The following is a 17,490-nucleotide window of genomic DNA, read 5'->3' as shown; positions in this document are numbered from 1 at the left end:
ATCCGATAGGAAGGAGACCAGAATTGCACGCAATATTCCAACGGTGGCCTAACCAATGTCCTGTACAGCCGCAACATGACCTCCCAACTCCTGTACTCGATACTCTGACCGATAAAGGAAAGCATACCAAACACCACGTGCCAACTGCCGTAGTTGTGGCTATGCTCGCTGAGCTGAGAAGTTGATATGCAGACATTTTGACCCCTGTCTAAGGTGACATATTCAGTGCTGCAAATCAACTTCCCAGCCTGGCGAACAGACCCACAGCCACAGCAATCAGGTTGATCCCTGCTTATGATGGTAATGGTTGAGTGGGTATATGCCAGTCCATAAAGTTGCAAATTATTCTCAATGTGAAGATGGGAGTTCATCTCCACAAGGTCTTTATGGTAAGTCACTCTTATAGTGGACGGATGCATCTACAGCCAGCAGATTAGTAAGGATGTGGCCAAGTATGTTTTTTCCCCTCACTGGTTCCCTCACCACCTACCACAGACCCAGACAGCTATTTTCTTCAGGACCCAACCACTTCAATCAGCAATGCTGTTGCCAAGCTGCTCTTGGTGAGACACATGGAAATCCCCCACCCAGAGAACATTTTGCTCCCTTGCCACACTCAGTACTTCTCTGAATATTGTTCAATATGGTAGAGTACTGACTCATTAGCTGAACGAGGGCTTTTTGTTTGCCCATGTTTAACCTGAAGTCGTGACACTTCGTGAAATCATGAGCCAATGTTGAGGACTCTCAGGGCAACTCCCTCCTAAATGTACACCACTGTGCTGCCACATCTGCTGTGTCTGCCTTACTGGTGGGACAGAACATACCCAGGGACGAGGGTATTGATTCTGGGACATTGTCAGTTATATTTACATGAGTTTCACTACATCATGCTGTTGCTTGATCAGTGTCTGAGACAAGTAATACTATTTTGGCACTAGCCCCCAAGCATTAGTAAGGAGGACTTTGAAGGGTTGACAAGGCTATTCTGGTTGCCTTTTCTGATGCCTAGGTAGATGCCAAGTAGTCCATCTGGTTTCATTTTTAGGTTAAGACCTCATAGCAATTATTGCAACTGAGAAGTTTGTTAGGCCATTTCAGAAGGCAGTGGAGAGTCAACCATATTGGGGTAGGTCTGGAGTCACATATAGGACAGACCAGGTGAGGATGGCAGATTTCCTTCCTTGAAGGACATCAGTAAGTCAGATGGGGTTTTCCGACAATGGTATCAAGATCACCAGTATGTTTAAATTCAAACCAAGGTCCACAGTCGAAGGAGAAGTTAACAAAATAAATTGTAGAAGTTATAGAAAATGTACATGAAGCAATTGATAAAGCAATCAAGGAATGGAAACAATTCCACAGACATAAATAAAAGAATCATGCTCTGAATAGGGCTACTAAGTGTGCACAACATAACTTAAGAGGCAATAACAGTAAAGTAACAAATACTGAATTTTACTTTCACGATTGTTTGCTATGGAAGTCAACAAGGCTCCTTTCAAGCCTGCACCCTCCAACACCTTGAAGGGCAAGAGCAACAGGTATATTGGAATACTATTACCTTCATGTTCAAGGAAATCACAGGACAAAAACAAAAACAATGAAGAACTCTATAACCAAGAGGCATAATTTATAAACAAAATCAGATGAGATTAGACCCTTAGTACACATGGATTACAAAAATAAAAACAGTGCCAGAGAATTGGTAGAGCATTAATGAGAATTTCTATATTTAGAAAGGGACAAGTCTAGAAAATTAAACTCCATTTAGCTTACTTTTTCTGATAGACAAAATAAATTAAATCTTTACTTAAAAGTGCAACAGAAAAAAAAACAAGAAACTAAAATTACAAAAGTATAAATTTCAAGCATTAGTTCAGACATGTGGAGCAAAAACACTGGTGACCAATGGAGCTAACAGTTTATTTCAGTGCTGTAAACATACAATTAATCATGATAACAAAGGTCATGAAAACACCTTCCTCTGAAATTTTAGCAGTAAGTGAAAATACAAAATGTAATTTAAAAATCTAAGTCTTGATAATTTTTCTTAACTTGGAATTGCTAACTTTTGTCTTACCTTTCGATATCTCAGTATTTTCGCTGAGACCTCCACAAAGTGAGAAGTCGAGATCTTGCAGGTCAGCTGCTGAATCAGAAAGGCATTCAGTGCCACTATCCATTGCTGCACTTCCTACTGACTGTGGTGACTGAGAACCAGAGCATGTCTCTGATTCAGTCCACCGTTTAGAATTGCTGTCAAACTCACTGCAAAAAAAAAAGATCTATAATTTTCATAGCCAGTGTTGCAGTAATTAATGGACATGTCTGCATCTATGACACAACTATGCATCTTGGCAAGATTACTATCTAGGATTTCCACACTTAACACATGGTAGTAATAGGTCACCAGAAGCTTAAAGAGACTTATCACCTTTACAGGGCAAATATGGTTTAACAATGTGGCCTTGCTAGTACCATCCACGTTAAAATAACAATTTCCTGTAGTATATTGCTGGTATCAGAATTGCAATTATGGATTACCATTATAATTGCCATCTTCCAGTGTGGATGAGCTAAATGTCCATGCACCCCAGTACAGGATGCCAATCAAGTTGGGGGAAGAGAAGGGGAACAGAAAGAATATGGTGGTAATAAGACTCAGTAGAGTGAGGGAGACTGATACTATTCATTGTACCAAATAGCCCAAACGGTGCTGATAATTGCATTGTCTACCTGGCCCATTGCCATGGTTGGGGATGTTTGTACTAAGTTGGAGAATAACATACAGTGAGAAGGGGTGAATAATATTAGATCAGTGAATGATGTGTGCCTGTCTCTCTGGTGGTGGTGGTGATAATGGCAAGAGGCATAGAATACCTATTTGCAAACTGATAACAAGTTGAGAGCAGAACATCAGTGGAAAGATAAGGCCAGAGAATGGCAGGAAGGGACACCAGGGCAGGGGAGGAAAGAGAAAAAAGCACACCAGTTGTCAAGACTACAACGATGAAAAATATCTAAAAGTTGTACAGCATTTGTAACAAACTTCATGAATTGATAATGCAGAATAATGTGAATAAATATAATCTGATAACCATTAACTTGGCTAGAGGATGAAGTAGTTTGGGACCTGAATGTTATGGAGCGTATGATATTAAAGAAGAATAGGTAACTCACTAAAGGTGGAATGGTAGCTTTCACAATCAATTACTGCAGTAGTCTGAGTTTGCCTTGGTTCAGGAGATCATCAACACATCTGTTTGGGTGGAGATAAAGAATAGTAGAGGAATTTCATCACTTGTGGGAGTGGTCTTCAGACCCAGAACAGTAATCATGACGCAAGATGAAATATATTAGAACTAACATTGGGTGTCTAACATGGACAGACAGCAATAATGAGGAGTGATTTTAATCTGCATATTAATAATCAGATTAGTAATAATATCTTGGATGAGGAGCTAAGAATGCTTTTCTGAAAGCTTCTTACAGCAGCATGCTCTGGGATCTACCAGCGAGCAAGTTATACAAGACTTGGATACAGGGCAATGCAGCAAGAGTTATTAGTCACATTAGAGTAAAGGCATCCAAGATGACAGCATGCAATATGACAGAATTTTTTATTTAGTTTGAAAGGGAGAAGAGTGGGTCTAAGATGAATATTCTAAACTTGGAAAATGGCAAATATATGGGCATGAACATTGAGCTGGCTAAAGTGAGCCAAGATGTTAGGCTTGATGATCAATCAGGAGAGAATCAGTGGCAGACATTTAACAGAATATTTAAGAATATTCAGAATAAGCATATTCCTACTATAAAGGAGGATTTCAAGGGAAGGTTAACTGAAGTAGATAAGGAGAGAGTCAAACATCAGAAAGAAACATATAATTGAGCAAAGTGGTAGGGAAGATGGTTGGTCAAAGAACAGAGAATGACTATAAGGTTAATCAAGGGCTAATAAATTAGAACATAAGAGAAAGCTGTGAGAAATATTAAAAATGATACTAAGAGTTTCCAGAGGTATTTAACAAAGTTAATTGAGTGCTGATCCACTACAGGAAAGAATGGAGAGTTCATAGTAAATAATAAAGAAATAGCGAGTATGGTGAATAAATATTTTGCTTGTCTTCTCTATAGAGGATACAACAAATATCCCTGCATACCTGCAAATCTGTATGTTTAGAGGAGGAAAGAAACTTAATGAAATTGTAATTGCAAAAGAAGTGGTACTGAGCAAACCAATGGAGCTGCAGACTGATAAATCACTGGCTCCTGACCTCATCATAACGGTCTTAAAATAAGTGCCAAGTGAGGTCGTATGTGCATCGGTGTTAACTTTCCAAATTTTGTTAAATTCTGGAGAGGTTCGCTCAATTCAAAAAGGTAAGGCAGACAACAAGAAACTAGATTAGTTAAAAACCGAAAGAAGTGCAGATGCTATAAATCAAAATAAAAACAGAAATTGCTGGAAAACCTCAGCAGGTCTGGCAGCATCCATGAAGAGAAATAAGAGTTAACATTTACATCTGATGACCTGTCCTCAGAACTGATGGTAGCTACAATTGGTTCTGTGGAAGTGACACCGGACCAAAAACGTTAACTCTGATTTCTCCTTTCAGATGTTGCCAGACCTGTTGCATTGGATTAGTTAGCCAGACATCTGCTGGAATTCTTTACTGGAAAGCTGCTAGAATTGATCATTAAAAGGTCATAACATTATGAAAGTGTGTTGTGAAGATGACATAACAAGAATGCAGATCAACACATATGGGTTACATTAATAAGCAAAGACCTGGCAGATGGAAAATATAGGAAAATGTGAAGTTACTCACTTTGACAGGAAGAACGAAAATAGGGTATTACTTAAATAGAGAATGACTGCAAACTACCAAAACATACAGGGACCTAGTTGTTGTAGTACCGGAAATTCTGAGTTAGAGACAAAAAGAAAACTGCAGATGCTGGAATCCAAGGAAGGCAAGCAGGAGGCTGGAAGAACATAGGTAAGCATCAGAAGGTGAAGTCGTCGATGTTTCAGGTGTAACCCTTTTTCACGACTGGGGGTGAATGTAAAGGGAGCTGCAGATAAAGGGGGTGGCGGAGGCAGGGCGATAGGTGAAAACAGGCACCTAATCAAAGGGAGCAATAAATCCAGTAAGTGTCTGGGAGGGGCTGGGAAGTGAAATTGGAGAACTCAACATTGAGTCTTCCAGGCTGTAGGCTGCCCAGGCGGAAGATAAAGGTGCTGTTCCTCCAATTTGTGGTTTGGTTCGTTGTGGCAATGGAGGTGCCAAGGATGGTCATATCAGAAAAGAAGTGGGAAGGGGAATTAAAATGGGCAATGACTGGAAAGTCCAGTTGGCCCCCGCGGGCCCGGCTTAGATGCTCAGTGAACCATCCCCCAAATTTACATTTGGTCTCCCCGATGTAGAGAAGACCACATTGGCAGCACCTGATGCAGTAAAGGCAGGTGAACGTCTCTCATCTGGAAGGACTGTTTGGGGCCCTGGATGGAGGTCAGGGGCGTGGTGTACTGGCAGGTTTTGCATCTTTTCAGTTGCAGGGGAAGGTGGGGAGAGTGGCGCAAACCAAGGACCGTCGAAGGGAACAGTCTTTGTGGAAAGCAGAGATGGGTGGGGAGGGAAAGATATTCTTGATGGTGGGGACTAGTTGGAATTGGCAGAAGTGTTTAAGGATGCTTTGAATGTTGAGACTGGTGAGGTGGTAGGTGAGCACAAGAAGGACTCGATCTCTATTGTATTTGGAAGGGGAAGGTTTAGAGCAGTGGAACAGGGAATGGAGGTGATACAATTGAGGGCTGTTTGGATGACAGAGTGGTGGAAAGCACCTTGTTCGAAATAGGTGGACATTTGGGATGCTTGGGAGTGGAATCGCTCTTTGTCCGAGCAGATGCAGTGGAGGCTGAGGAATTGGGAGAGCAGGATGGTGTTCTTGCAAGATATGGGTGGGAGATGGTGTAATCCAGGTAGTTATGAGTTTGTGGTAAACGTCCATCTGGAAACTGTCGCTGGAGATGGGAAATGGATAAGTTAAGAAAAGGGAGGGAGGTTTCCGAGATGGACCAAGTGAATTTGAGGGCAGCATGGAAGGTGTGTGTGAAAGTCAATGAACTGCTCCAGTTCAGCCTGGGTGCAGGGCGCTGTGCCAATGCAGTCATCGATGTAACGGCAGAAGAGTTGGGGCACAGTGCCTGCATAGGTACTAAAGAGGGACTGTTTGACACAGCCGATAAAGAGGCAGGCATAGCTGGGGCCCATCCAGGTGCCCATGGTCACCTCCTGGATTTGGAGGAAATGGGAGAAGTTAAAGGAAAAGTTATTAAGGGTGAGGACCAGTTTGGCAAGACAGAGGAGGGTATTGGTGTTGGGGCACTGGATAGTCTGTTGGAGAGGAAGAAGCTGATGGCCCGGAGGCCATCCTTGAAGAGTATGGACATGTATAAGGACTGCACGTCCATAGTGAAGATAAAGCACTGAGGGCCAGGGAACTGGAAGTGACTAAAGAGATGGAAGACATGGTTGGTGTTGCAGATAAAGTGCCTGTATCAAGGAGGAGAGGATAGACTCGAGGTAGGACAAGATGAGGTCGGTGGGGCAGGAGCACATGAAGACAAATGGGTCGGACGGGGTAGTTGTGCTAATGGATCTTGGGGAGCAGGTAGAACCAGGCAGTGCGGGGCTGTGGAACTGAGTTTGGAGGCAGTGGAGGGGAGATTACCGGAGGCAATGAGAGCAGAGACAGTACTGGCCATTTTGGCATGATGGATCATGGTGGTGTCATGGACAAAGGGGAGGTAGGATGTGGTGTCGGAAAGTTGGCATTAGGCCTCTATGACATAGAGGTCCATTTTCCAAACTACCACTGCCCTGCCTTTGTCAGTGAGTTTGATTGTGAACCAGAAGGTTGATGCAGAGATAGTGGAGCGCTGCATGTTCAGAGAGAGGTTGGAGTGGGCGAGGGGAGAGGAGAAATTGAGGCAGTCATGTCGCCAGTCAGCATTGAAGAGGTCTAGGGCAGATACAAGATGCTGAGTGCCTGGTTAGCATGGAGATACAGCATATAAGGAATTCTAGGGTTAAGATCTTTTATTGCAAGAGTAAATAAGTTATACCCCCGAGACCATATCCTGAATACTGTGCACAGTTTACTCTCATTTAAGAACTGAAACGCCTTTAGTGCATTTAAAAGGTAGTTTACTAAATTGATAGGGAAATGATTAGATTGTCTTAGGAGAACAGCTTGGATATGCTGGGCTTGTTTCACAAGTGAGGAGTGAATTGATTGAAGTTTGTAAGATCCTGAATAATCTTGAAAAGGAGAATATCAAAAGGATGTATACTCGTGTGGATTAGTCCAGAACTGATGAAAACTATTTTAAAATTAGCGGGTTTTTTTGCAGCAAGTTTTTTTTTTCTCTCAAAAGGTTGTGCAACTTTGGAAATCTTTGCTTCAGAAAGCAGTGCTGGAAGGATCATTGAGTATTTTTAAAACAGAGGTTGATAAAGTTTTATTAGACAAGGGGATCAAAGGTTATCAGGGATGGGAATACGAAATTCAGAATATAAAATCAGCCATAATCTTATTGAATGCTATAGAATTAAAGTGCCAAATGCCCTACTTTTGCTCCAAATTTCTATGTTCATGCTTTCCAGCTTTAAGCACTGCAAAATATGCATTACTAGCAGACACCTTGTAGATGGCATTACAACAATCTTTGCAAAGATGAAGAACTGGGGAGATTCCCCACGGGCTGGAAAATTTCAAATTGAATGAATGAATGAGAGATTTTTGTTGAATGCTATAATGATTCTTAATCCAATGAAAATTGACACTTGTGAGCTGAGACATTATAATATTAATAAAATGCAAAAAAAAATGCCACCTGTCTGCTTACATGACATTTGAAATAAAAGGCTAAGTAATGTAACATCTAATCTCTTGCCATACTGGTCTCTAATTCATGCTACATCACTTTTCTTTTGTATGTTTTGGTTGTTGACCTATAAAATGACACATTAATCATCACCTTGCTAATTGCGGTCAATTGAATTGATCTTGGGTCTTCTGATTGCTCTCCTTCCCACCATCCACTCATGTCATCTTTCACTTCTCTTTTCAGATGCTTTGTACTTGTGATGTCTTCACCTATCCCACTAGCAATTAACTCTTGGTTCAACAATGATCATTTGAATTTTGTATTAGCTCTTTGCTTCTTCATTGTTATTTTTACAGTGCAAACAAGAAAATCTTGTGTTGTGAAGTACAACAAGCACATAAGCCAGAAAATCACATCTTATTCTTCAGGGAAAACTAAAAACTTCTAACACTGGCATCAGAATGAAGGCCACGACATGTCTCATCTAATCTCTTCATATATCTATCCTGTCCAAATTCATGCAACATCAATTTTATTTCTACATTTTAGTTGTACAAATTGTGTGGACAGATTTAATTTCTTTATAAAATTTTCACTTACGTTCGTTACGTTATTCAATTCTGAGAGTACTAAGTTCTTCCCTTAATGGAGAATTCAAGATGGTGACCAAAAAAAATTTTTTTTTAAAACACAGATTATATTACTTTATTGGTTCAGTTTGTTATTTCTTCCTTCCAGAAGAAATTTTGCCATGTATGAATTGTAATGTTTTATTGGTATCTTCTCTAACCATTTTTGATTAGAGCATTAAGAAGGAAATTTGACATCATAGGACTGTAAAATTTGATTGCAGACATTGAGAAACAATCAGACCAACAGAAGCACACTACACTAATTGCTGGAATGTTAAACCGCCCCCAATCAGAAAAATAAGTGTCACAAGTCAAAAACGAGGAACACTGACATTAGATTCATAAAATATAACATCTAAACAAAGGTTTTAGATTAGACACCTATCTATGTAAATATAATGAAACTGGGAATATGTTTTGCATTCCTTTATTACCAGTCTCAAATATTTAATCATCCTAATCAAGGAGTAATCAAATCCCAGCAATTCTTTTAATTGAAAAAATGGATTATTAACAAGCATTCTCTATGGAAGCTGTTAAAGCCCAAAGACCATATATCTTTATTTAGACCACTTCATCTTAGCATTCCCAAACCACCCAGTCAAGGGAATCCTTACATACAATTGAAGGCAATATGGTACCTTTTAGGAAAATAGCGAGCAGCATCCTCGGGTGCCAAAACAGTCAGATCGTCCAAATAAATGTCATCAGGTCCCTGATGCTGACTTCGTTTCTGCAGACCTATCAAAATATACAGAATTATACTGCATATTAGAAACTACAAAGCTGCTAGATCCAACATCTTTCCACAGTTAAATTAGGTTAAAAAGCCCAAAACCCTGCAAAGGGAGGGGATGTCCACACTGCACCTCATAGTAAACAAAACAAAATCTCAGAATGATTACAATAAGAGGCCATTCATCTTTTTGTGTCCAATTAGGCTCTGTGCATCAGCAATCTATTTTCATTCATATAACTGTTAACTAAAGTAGAAGCCCAGCAATTCCAGGACAAATTATTGACATGGTTGGGAAACTGGTTGAGTAGGGACAATGGGTAGACATTCAAATTGGCAGAATGTTCCACAAAAATCTCTATCACGGCCTTCATTATTCAAGTTATTCAATAAGGACTTAGATAACAGCACAGAAAGTCATGAGGAGCATTGTAGCCAGTGTAGATATTGGTTAAAAATTACAAAGGGATATTAACACACTACGTGAATGGGGAAAGCTATGCAGATGGATGTCAATGCAGGCAAAGGTGAAGCTAAAAAAGGACTGAATAAAGATAGATCAGGGTACTTACAAGATGGTATGGGACTAGATTAACCTAGGTTATCTGGTCAGCATAGACAAGTTGGACCAAAGGGTCTGTTTATGTGCTTTCTATCTTTATGACCCTATGACTGATTAAGGACAAACCATTCAGGAGAGGGATTGAGAAATACTTCGACACAGAGTGGTAGAGGTTTGAACTCTTCCACAAAAGGCAGTTGATGCTAAAATTATTTATTAATTTTAAACTGGAAATAGATAATTTTTGTTAAGCAATGGTATTAAAGACCCCGATAGAGTTAGGCCATGCCAACTTCGATATCACTCAATGGCAGAACAAGCTCAAGTGGCTCAATGGCCTACTCCAGTCCCTAATTTCCCCATCCTTTCCACATACCCATAGAAATTCTCCCGTTCCCCATGTTCGTACCCCTTTTCATCACACTTGGGCAGCGCATTTCAGTTCCTAAACTACTCACCATGTAACGACTTTTCACGTTGCCACTAAACTCTTCAATGACTTTCAAACACAAATTCCAGTCATCTGGTTCTTGACCTAACTGTCAGTAGGAACAGTTTCGGTCACATCTATCTGAAACCCTTAATTCTGGCCAAATCTTACATATTTTCTCAACTTCTCTGAAAACAGCATCAATTTTTTGAATTTATCCAATCCACACCTGAAGTTCCTCATTCCTAGAACTATTCTAATAAGTCTTTTCCTCACCCTCTCAAGGCTTCATCACCTTCCTAAAGTCTGACATCAGTGTTGGATAAGGCTAAAATAACAGGAACTGATAAGTAGTTTAACAATGGGCTGTTATATGAATGAAATTGTACTGAATCAGTCAGGTCTGCTAAGAGTTAAAACTGCAGGACATTAGGAACTGCTCTCTCTTCCAGATAAGGCATATATTGGACAAAACATTCAGGATTGGTCACATGCATGCATAATTCCAAATAAGACATACTTGGCACTGAGTCTTGTGTCTAAAGAGCCTGAAGAAATTCCTTTGTTCAACAACACTTCAAAGATTCATGATGTGCAAGAAGTACCATAAGTCAAGAGATGTGATGAAGACATCAACAGAGTTTCAGCCTGGCCAGCTGCGAACTCTCCCAGGTAGTAATGTTTGGGTTTAGTTACAGAAATCAGGACAGTGATTGAGATATCTCTTAATAGATAAAAATGAGTGTTATTTGTTTAAGTACTTAATAAATGAATTGTGGTTTTATAGAGCTCAAAGTGTCTCCACTGTATCTTGATCTATGTATGCACTGTTGTCTCCCAGAGACGGGCAACACCAATAATTCAGAACAAGTATCTCAGTAGTACACAAGTGAATTAATCACATTTGCATATATTTTTATATGGAGTAGCAGCAACATAAGTACATTACCTTTTTTCTTGGATGGTGAATCTAATTTTGTAACAGTTGAAAGCTGTGTTTCAATGTCTACAGAGGGACTGTCTATCTGAGACATATCAGAGACTCCAGTTGCTAAGATACCACATGAATCTGGGGCTTGAGAAAGCATGTTACTAAACATTTCCTCAGATGATGCAACTTCACTGTCAGCAGCTGCTTGGTGAATATCCACAACTGCTCTAGCCTCAGGTTTCAGAACTGCATGAGTTACGATTTTGCAAGCTGTGACATCCACATCCATGGCATCAGAATGATGGATTACCCTGAAGTGAGTGTTTTCAGATGGTGTAATATGGACAGTTTCTGGATGTTCCTGCCTCTCTCTTTTAGTAACCTGTAAAATACAAATTGAACAGCTTGACTAACTTACAAAAAACATAAATTAGACATTAAGTAACCAGTCACAAACTGATACAGACTTCTTCTTTGAACAGAAAGGATGAGTAGAATTATGAATCAATGGCAAAGTCTTGTCATTAATAATCTAAATGGAGGCATTGTCAGGTCAGGTAGTGGGAAAATCAAAACCACAAGTTTGGAGAGATGTGCGAATATATGAAATTTAAATGCCACAAAGAAATTCAGATACAAGTGGAGGCAATGTAGAATAATTACTGTCTTCTGCAAACAGATTTATGGAGGAGCTACCATGCAAGATTGCATTCAATGATGCTGAGGGAGGTAAAAACTTGTAGGATTAATGTCAAAGTTACTGAACACCTGCAACCAATGTAGAAAGACTACTGGAAAAGTAAATAGAGTTTTAGAATACATCACCAAGAAACCACTACCTTGCCACCTTTAATATACTGGACATGAATCTGAAAATGTTTATTAACAAGTTCTTGAAAAGACAATAGCTTGTCTTGACATACCATGTGAAGCAATTCACCTCCAGAAAATCTCAAAATTTCAATGACAATTCTGAAGTGAAATTAAGCATTTTTAGTGGCATTATGTTTTACTAAAAAAGACACATCACTACACACAAAAATGACATTGTCTTTCCTTTGAGTCCTCGTTTGCCATCTCTCCCCTTACGTATTAGTTTAATTCTTCCCATAAGCAGTACTTTTATAAATACTTGCTTGATTGTACAGAACTTGAATATTGCTGAAGATAGACTGATTTTGTCAATGCTTTCTGTCTTGCTATCGTCAGGACAATTCAAGAGAATAGCAAGGTTAAGAAAAAACATCTAAAGTCAGAGGACAGTACTGTTTGGTTGGCAAATGGACTCAGATTGGTAGAGGTAGAAAATACACTAGTTAATGTTAACTGACAGTTAACTGCCAAGCTTGGTTTATATTTAAACAAGATAGGTTGAGCCCAGTTAGTCAAGACATTGCCCTGAGAAATGAACCAGACAATAACTGTCACCTATTCTGCTGCACTGAAACAAGTGTACAGGGCTGTCAATGTTGGGTCATGAAGTATATTCAAAGCTGAACTAGACAGGATTTCTAACCAGCAGGGGAATCAAGAGATGCATGGATATGGCAGGAATGTACAGCCAAGGATTATCTGTGATAATCTCACTGAATAGCAAAGCAGAGTCAATAGCCTTTATTGTCATATATGCAGTGTGCACGCACACATTCTTTCTGCCTGCAAAGAATGAAGCACCATGTATTTTGATATGTAGCCATCAATGCATGTCTGTGCATCATAATGCAAGCGTAACTGACAATTCTAAATTGGCTGTCAGCATAACTCTGTACACTGAGGATTATGTAGCACATTATATCCAATAGTGGAACTACATCAAATGTTGGATACAGTGTCTGCATGTTTTGTAAGCATGGGATACTTGGATACAGTCAGTGACTTGCTTGTTGTGAACAAAGGGAAACGCTGTTTGATATAATCTATCAGTCTTCAGAGTATATGTCAGCCATTCGGTGGTTCATTTCTCTGCCTTGAGAAAAATGTTCCTTTTTTCAGTTATACTCAAACAGCAATTTGTTTACTGTATCTCCTGACAACGAGCTGGAACAAAATTATTTGGTTCCCACCTCTACCCACTTGAGCACGGTTCCCTTCTACTACTGACATCATAGTGCCTGTGTCCTCTCAAATCACGAGATCACTCATTCTTCGTGTCGCACTTGCCATCCTGTTCCCAGCCTCTATGTCCCCCCCCTGCCCACCACCTCCCATTTCTGACTGCTCCCTACTCATCTTTCTACTGCTGGCTGCTCTCAGTCTGATAATCTTGATTCATCTTACCATCCCACACACCACACTGTGGTTGGTGAGCAGTTAGGTGAGCAACTGAAGTGGGCCAGCAATTAAGAAATAACCCAAAATTATTATTTAATAGGGCAGCTATCTATGGTGTTACAACTGTAGGGTCTCAAAATGAGCCCTCTGCAGTTGGTGTAACCATAATTGCAGTATTTGATACAAATGATAACGCTGAAAATGGCTGAGTGCACTCTTGCTCTTTAGTCTAACATTCAATTTCTTTGTAAGACATGAATTCCACACTTCCGTGCAGCCAGTCTGGTTAACATCGTCAGATCAAGATTCCATTAATCTTCAATTTAATTGAACCGAAGGACTTGAACCATTGAAATAATTACAACCTTCATGAAAAGATTTATTTGAACCTTCAAAAAAAATAAATAAGGTAAATTCATCTAGTTTCCTAGGCAAGTGATGTTTTCTGCCCACCCCTCCACCCTGAAAAGCTTTGTCATGATGTCTTGTAAATTTTTCATGTCAGAACTTGCGTTCAGGCTTTAAAGGCATGAGGAAATACTGTAGTTTTAGTTTACAATACTCAGTCTTATAAAATTAAATTGCAAATCTCAACAAAGATTTTAAAATCAAGAGGGACTTGAAATGAATTCATTCATTACCCTTGTTGATTCTGGAAACTCTCCCCAGGACCACTGCATGTGGGACTCAGGTATCAGCACATCAGATGGTTTCACCATTAGTTCAGAGTCACTTTTAGGAGAAAACGGCTGAGAAATGGATGCGCTAAATTGGAGAAAATGGAGGAAAAGGCATTCTTTTAAAAAAATGAAAGACACCACATTTTGGAACAAAATATTTTTCAGTACAGTTTGAGTATTTTGCTCAGAATATAAAACATTGACAATGGCAACCCTTAAACTGAGTTAATGAGTGTTTTCTTCACCATGACTACCAAGATAAACTTAAAAGGTTCCTTGCAATGGCATAAAAACTTAAATTTATAATTTCCCCTTCATTTTCTCACTAAAGATAGGTACTGATACTTAGGTAAACTTTGATGGACAAAGTCAACTTTCTAGAATACTGCCCAAGTGATTTGTTTTAACATCCTAGCCTACACAAGTTATCCTGTCCACAAACCACTGCAACTGCAATTAGAAGCAAGACTTACAAGGTCACTCCGACTGAGCAAAATGGCAAAAGCATGGTTTGCAGAAATAAGCACAAACAAGGAATCAGATCGAAGTAGCACCTCCAAAATAACTGTTTCATTTAGAACTCTGGACCATAAACAATATTTGAATACAGAATGCTGCTGCTAACCATTTGTGAACTTCCTAAATAGCAATTGGTAATAGGAAACCTAGCCAATTACAGGACTCTGCAGCTACTCAGAATGGGTTCTGCCAGTTGATACAGTTCAAAAATTAAACCTGGAACTCTACTGACCTTTTGGCTCAATGTTTTACGCAACATCTATCTGCCCCCTGAGATGAAGGAAATTCTGACATAAATATTTGGCAATCTTGCAAATTGTTCAAAATTCCTTCCTAAACAATGACAAAATGTGTGTTGTACTGACAGAAGTAGCAAATCCATTCTTGGAAGTGAGGATAACAGTATGCTTACATCTGTTGCAAATCGATGGAACAGTTTCACAAATGAACTGCTGCAGTTGGAAAACAGTAATTTCCAACAACTGCTACTAGAACTTTGAAACACTAATTCTAGTTTTAAAAAAAGTTTAAGGGATTCAACAGGAATGGGCATTTAATTAATACAGTGTCCTAAAGATTTGTAAACAATCCAAAAGATTAATGAATACAAAGTAGTAATCCATAGCCAATTGTATATTGACATTACCAAATTTCTGTCGTACTAGGGTTTTTTGACACACCTGGCTATTAAGATGACTTTTTATGCTCCTAGATATAAAGCTTTTGTTTCAAAGTTAGAATGTTCACGTAACTTTCTATCAAAAATAAAATCACTACAAAATTGTGCTACTGTTGGCGCAGATAAAGTAGCATTTCAAATTTTTACAAAAGCCAAGGTACTTAATGCCTTATACATTGGACAGTGTAACTGAGATAACAATTTAATGAGTTTTGGTCATAGCAGCAGGCAACATATCACAAGAACTATTGTCCACAATTTAACAGGCTCTCTGCTAGATCACCGAAATTTATGTTCAATTAAAAAGTATTTGTCAGACAAAGAGAGAAAGTTATAACTCCTTTTGACTTAGGATTGCATTACGTACCTCTCAGCAGGAGACCAGTCACCATCAGAATGTGGGTAGTTAATCTCATGGGAAAAGGATGAAGGTTCTTTTAATTCGTTGTCCTTTAAGGAAGTGTGAGACAACCCCCTATACAAAAAAAAGGGATATATGTGTTGTATTCATCCTTACATTATTCAACAACAGGTTTTTGCTTACAGTGACAATTAAGCGTTCGGTTTTGCTAAATTACTGGCCTTGCTAAAGACTGCTCTCACAGAAATAGGGCTCTGAAAATTTAGGCAAGATGTTGAAAAATCATACTTAAACTTTAGAAAGCTATGCACACCTGGGATAATATTGATTATGCAATGAGGTTTGAAAAACAGTCGCACAGAGATTTCAATTCAAACCAAAGTCGACTGTGAGCCCCTTTCTCATAAGTTCTTTCAACATTGACATTATCTATAGTGTTATTTTCTCTCACCAATAAGAGTCTGAAGGAAATGAAGTTGAATTTGAGGTGGGAAATAAGCATGATGTTCCATTCAAGTGGCTTTTAAAGAGTCTTCTACTGAATTCTCTTGCAGAAAGCAAAGAAGCCAAATAACTGGTAATCTAGAAACAGTTATCTGACAAATGAATAAGCAGATACGAAGGAACAAAACTAATTCTGAAATGATTTTTGATTGGAATTGTAAATCAGGTTTTATGTACATGTAGAAAGAATGAATCAAATTAAGCTTTCCACATTAAAAAATTGGATTTTAACAAATCAATTGGAGCTAGGTTAATCCCAAAAGGACTATGAAGGTTTTGAGCACCGTGTTAAGCACATGTGTAGAGGTCCCTTTGATAATGAGGGGTAGCAAGACACTGGTCAAATATCAGCTGGAGATCAGGTCAATCTAAAGGGTGAGGACAATTAGTCAGGGATTTTGACTCATGTATTCTGTCTCAAAGCAAAAAAAGAGGTTTCTTGTCCAAGACCCAGGCTTGGATGTAGTTTGAAATTTTTATTTATTCACAGGATATGGATGTCACTGGCTGGGCTAGCATTTGTTGTCCATCCATAACTGCCCTTTACAAGGAGCTGGTGAGCTACCTTACTGAACTGTTGCAGTCCATTTGCAGTAGGTAAATTCAAAACGAGTTCTGGGATTTTGGCCCTGCGACAATGAAAGAATGCCAACATATTTCCAAGTCAGGATGGCAAGTGGCTTGGAGGGGGATTTGCAGGTAGTGGTGTTCCGATGTTTCTGACATTCTGGTCATTCTTGATGGTAGCAACAATGGAATCAAAAAGTGCTGTCTAAAGGAGCCACAGTTAATTTCTAAAGTACATCTTGAAGGTGAAACACTGCTGCTGGCAGTCATGAAGGGAGTGAATGTTTGTGGATGTGATGACAAATAAGTGGGCGACTTTTGCTGAATTGAGCCAAGAGGAGGGACAGGGAGAAAACAGCAGTTGAGCAGGCAAAGGAGTGGATATTGGTGAGCTGGGGCAATAGAAAAGTTGCTTATGGGCTCTCATCAGTGGGTGAAAATGGACTGGTGATAAAAGCAGCCCATGTGTTGACATGGTCTGGAGTGTGGGATGTGTGTCCTTTTTCAAATTGCTAATTTATGCAATAACGTTTTGAACTCATTATCTGTGTCGCCAAAATCTTGCCCATTACTTGAAGAAAGGCACAAACAGAGGGCTGTAATTGTGCAGGCATGACCCTCAGGGGTAGGAGACCTAGGATCAATACCCACCTATTTCATACATGTGTAATAATATCATTATGCAGGTTGATCAGAAAAAATATAAACAAAGAATGGC

The 17,490-nt window shown here is 39.3% G+C and overlaps 1 protein-coding gene across 1 annotated transcript in view; it reads right to left on the bottom strand.

Moving 5' to 3' along the window:
• lpin2 (lipin 2) overlaps positions 1 to 17,490 on the bottom strand; it is a 104,711-nt gene that overhangs the window by 49,027 nt on the left and 38,194 nt on the right. The window contains exons 4-8 of the mRNA XM_043689329.1: positions 15,708 to 15,841; positions 14,104 to 14,227; positions 11,210 to 11,573; positions 9,174 to 9,273; positions 2,084 to 2,271 (exon numbers count right to left, since the gene is read on the bottom strand). Coding sequence (XP_043545264.1) covers positions 2,084 to 2,271; positions 9,174 to 9,273; positions 11,210 to 11,573; positions 14,104 to 14,227; positions 15,708 to 15,841 — 910 coding nt within the window. The remainder of the gene's footprint in view (positions 1 to 2,083; positions 2,272 to 9,173; positions 9,274 to 11,209; positions 11,574 to 14,103; positions 14,228 to 15,707; positions 15,842 to 17,490) is intronic.

Source organism: Chiloscyllium plagiosum, chromosome 4 (assembly GCF_004010195.1).
Source record: "Chiloscyllium plagiosum isolate BGI_BamShark_2017 chromosome 4, ASM401019v2, whole genome shotgun sequence".
NCBI classification, from domain to species: Eukaryota; Metazoa; Chordata; class Chondrichthyes; order Orectolobiformes; family Hemiscylliidae; genus Chiloscyllium; species Chiloscyllium plagiosum.
The sequence above is the reverse complement of the archived record's forward strand: the minus strand, read 5'-3'. Positions and strand labels throughout refer to the sequence as shown.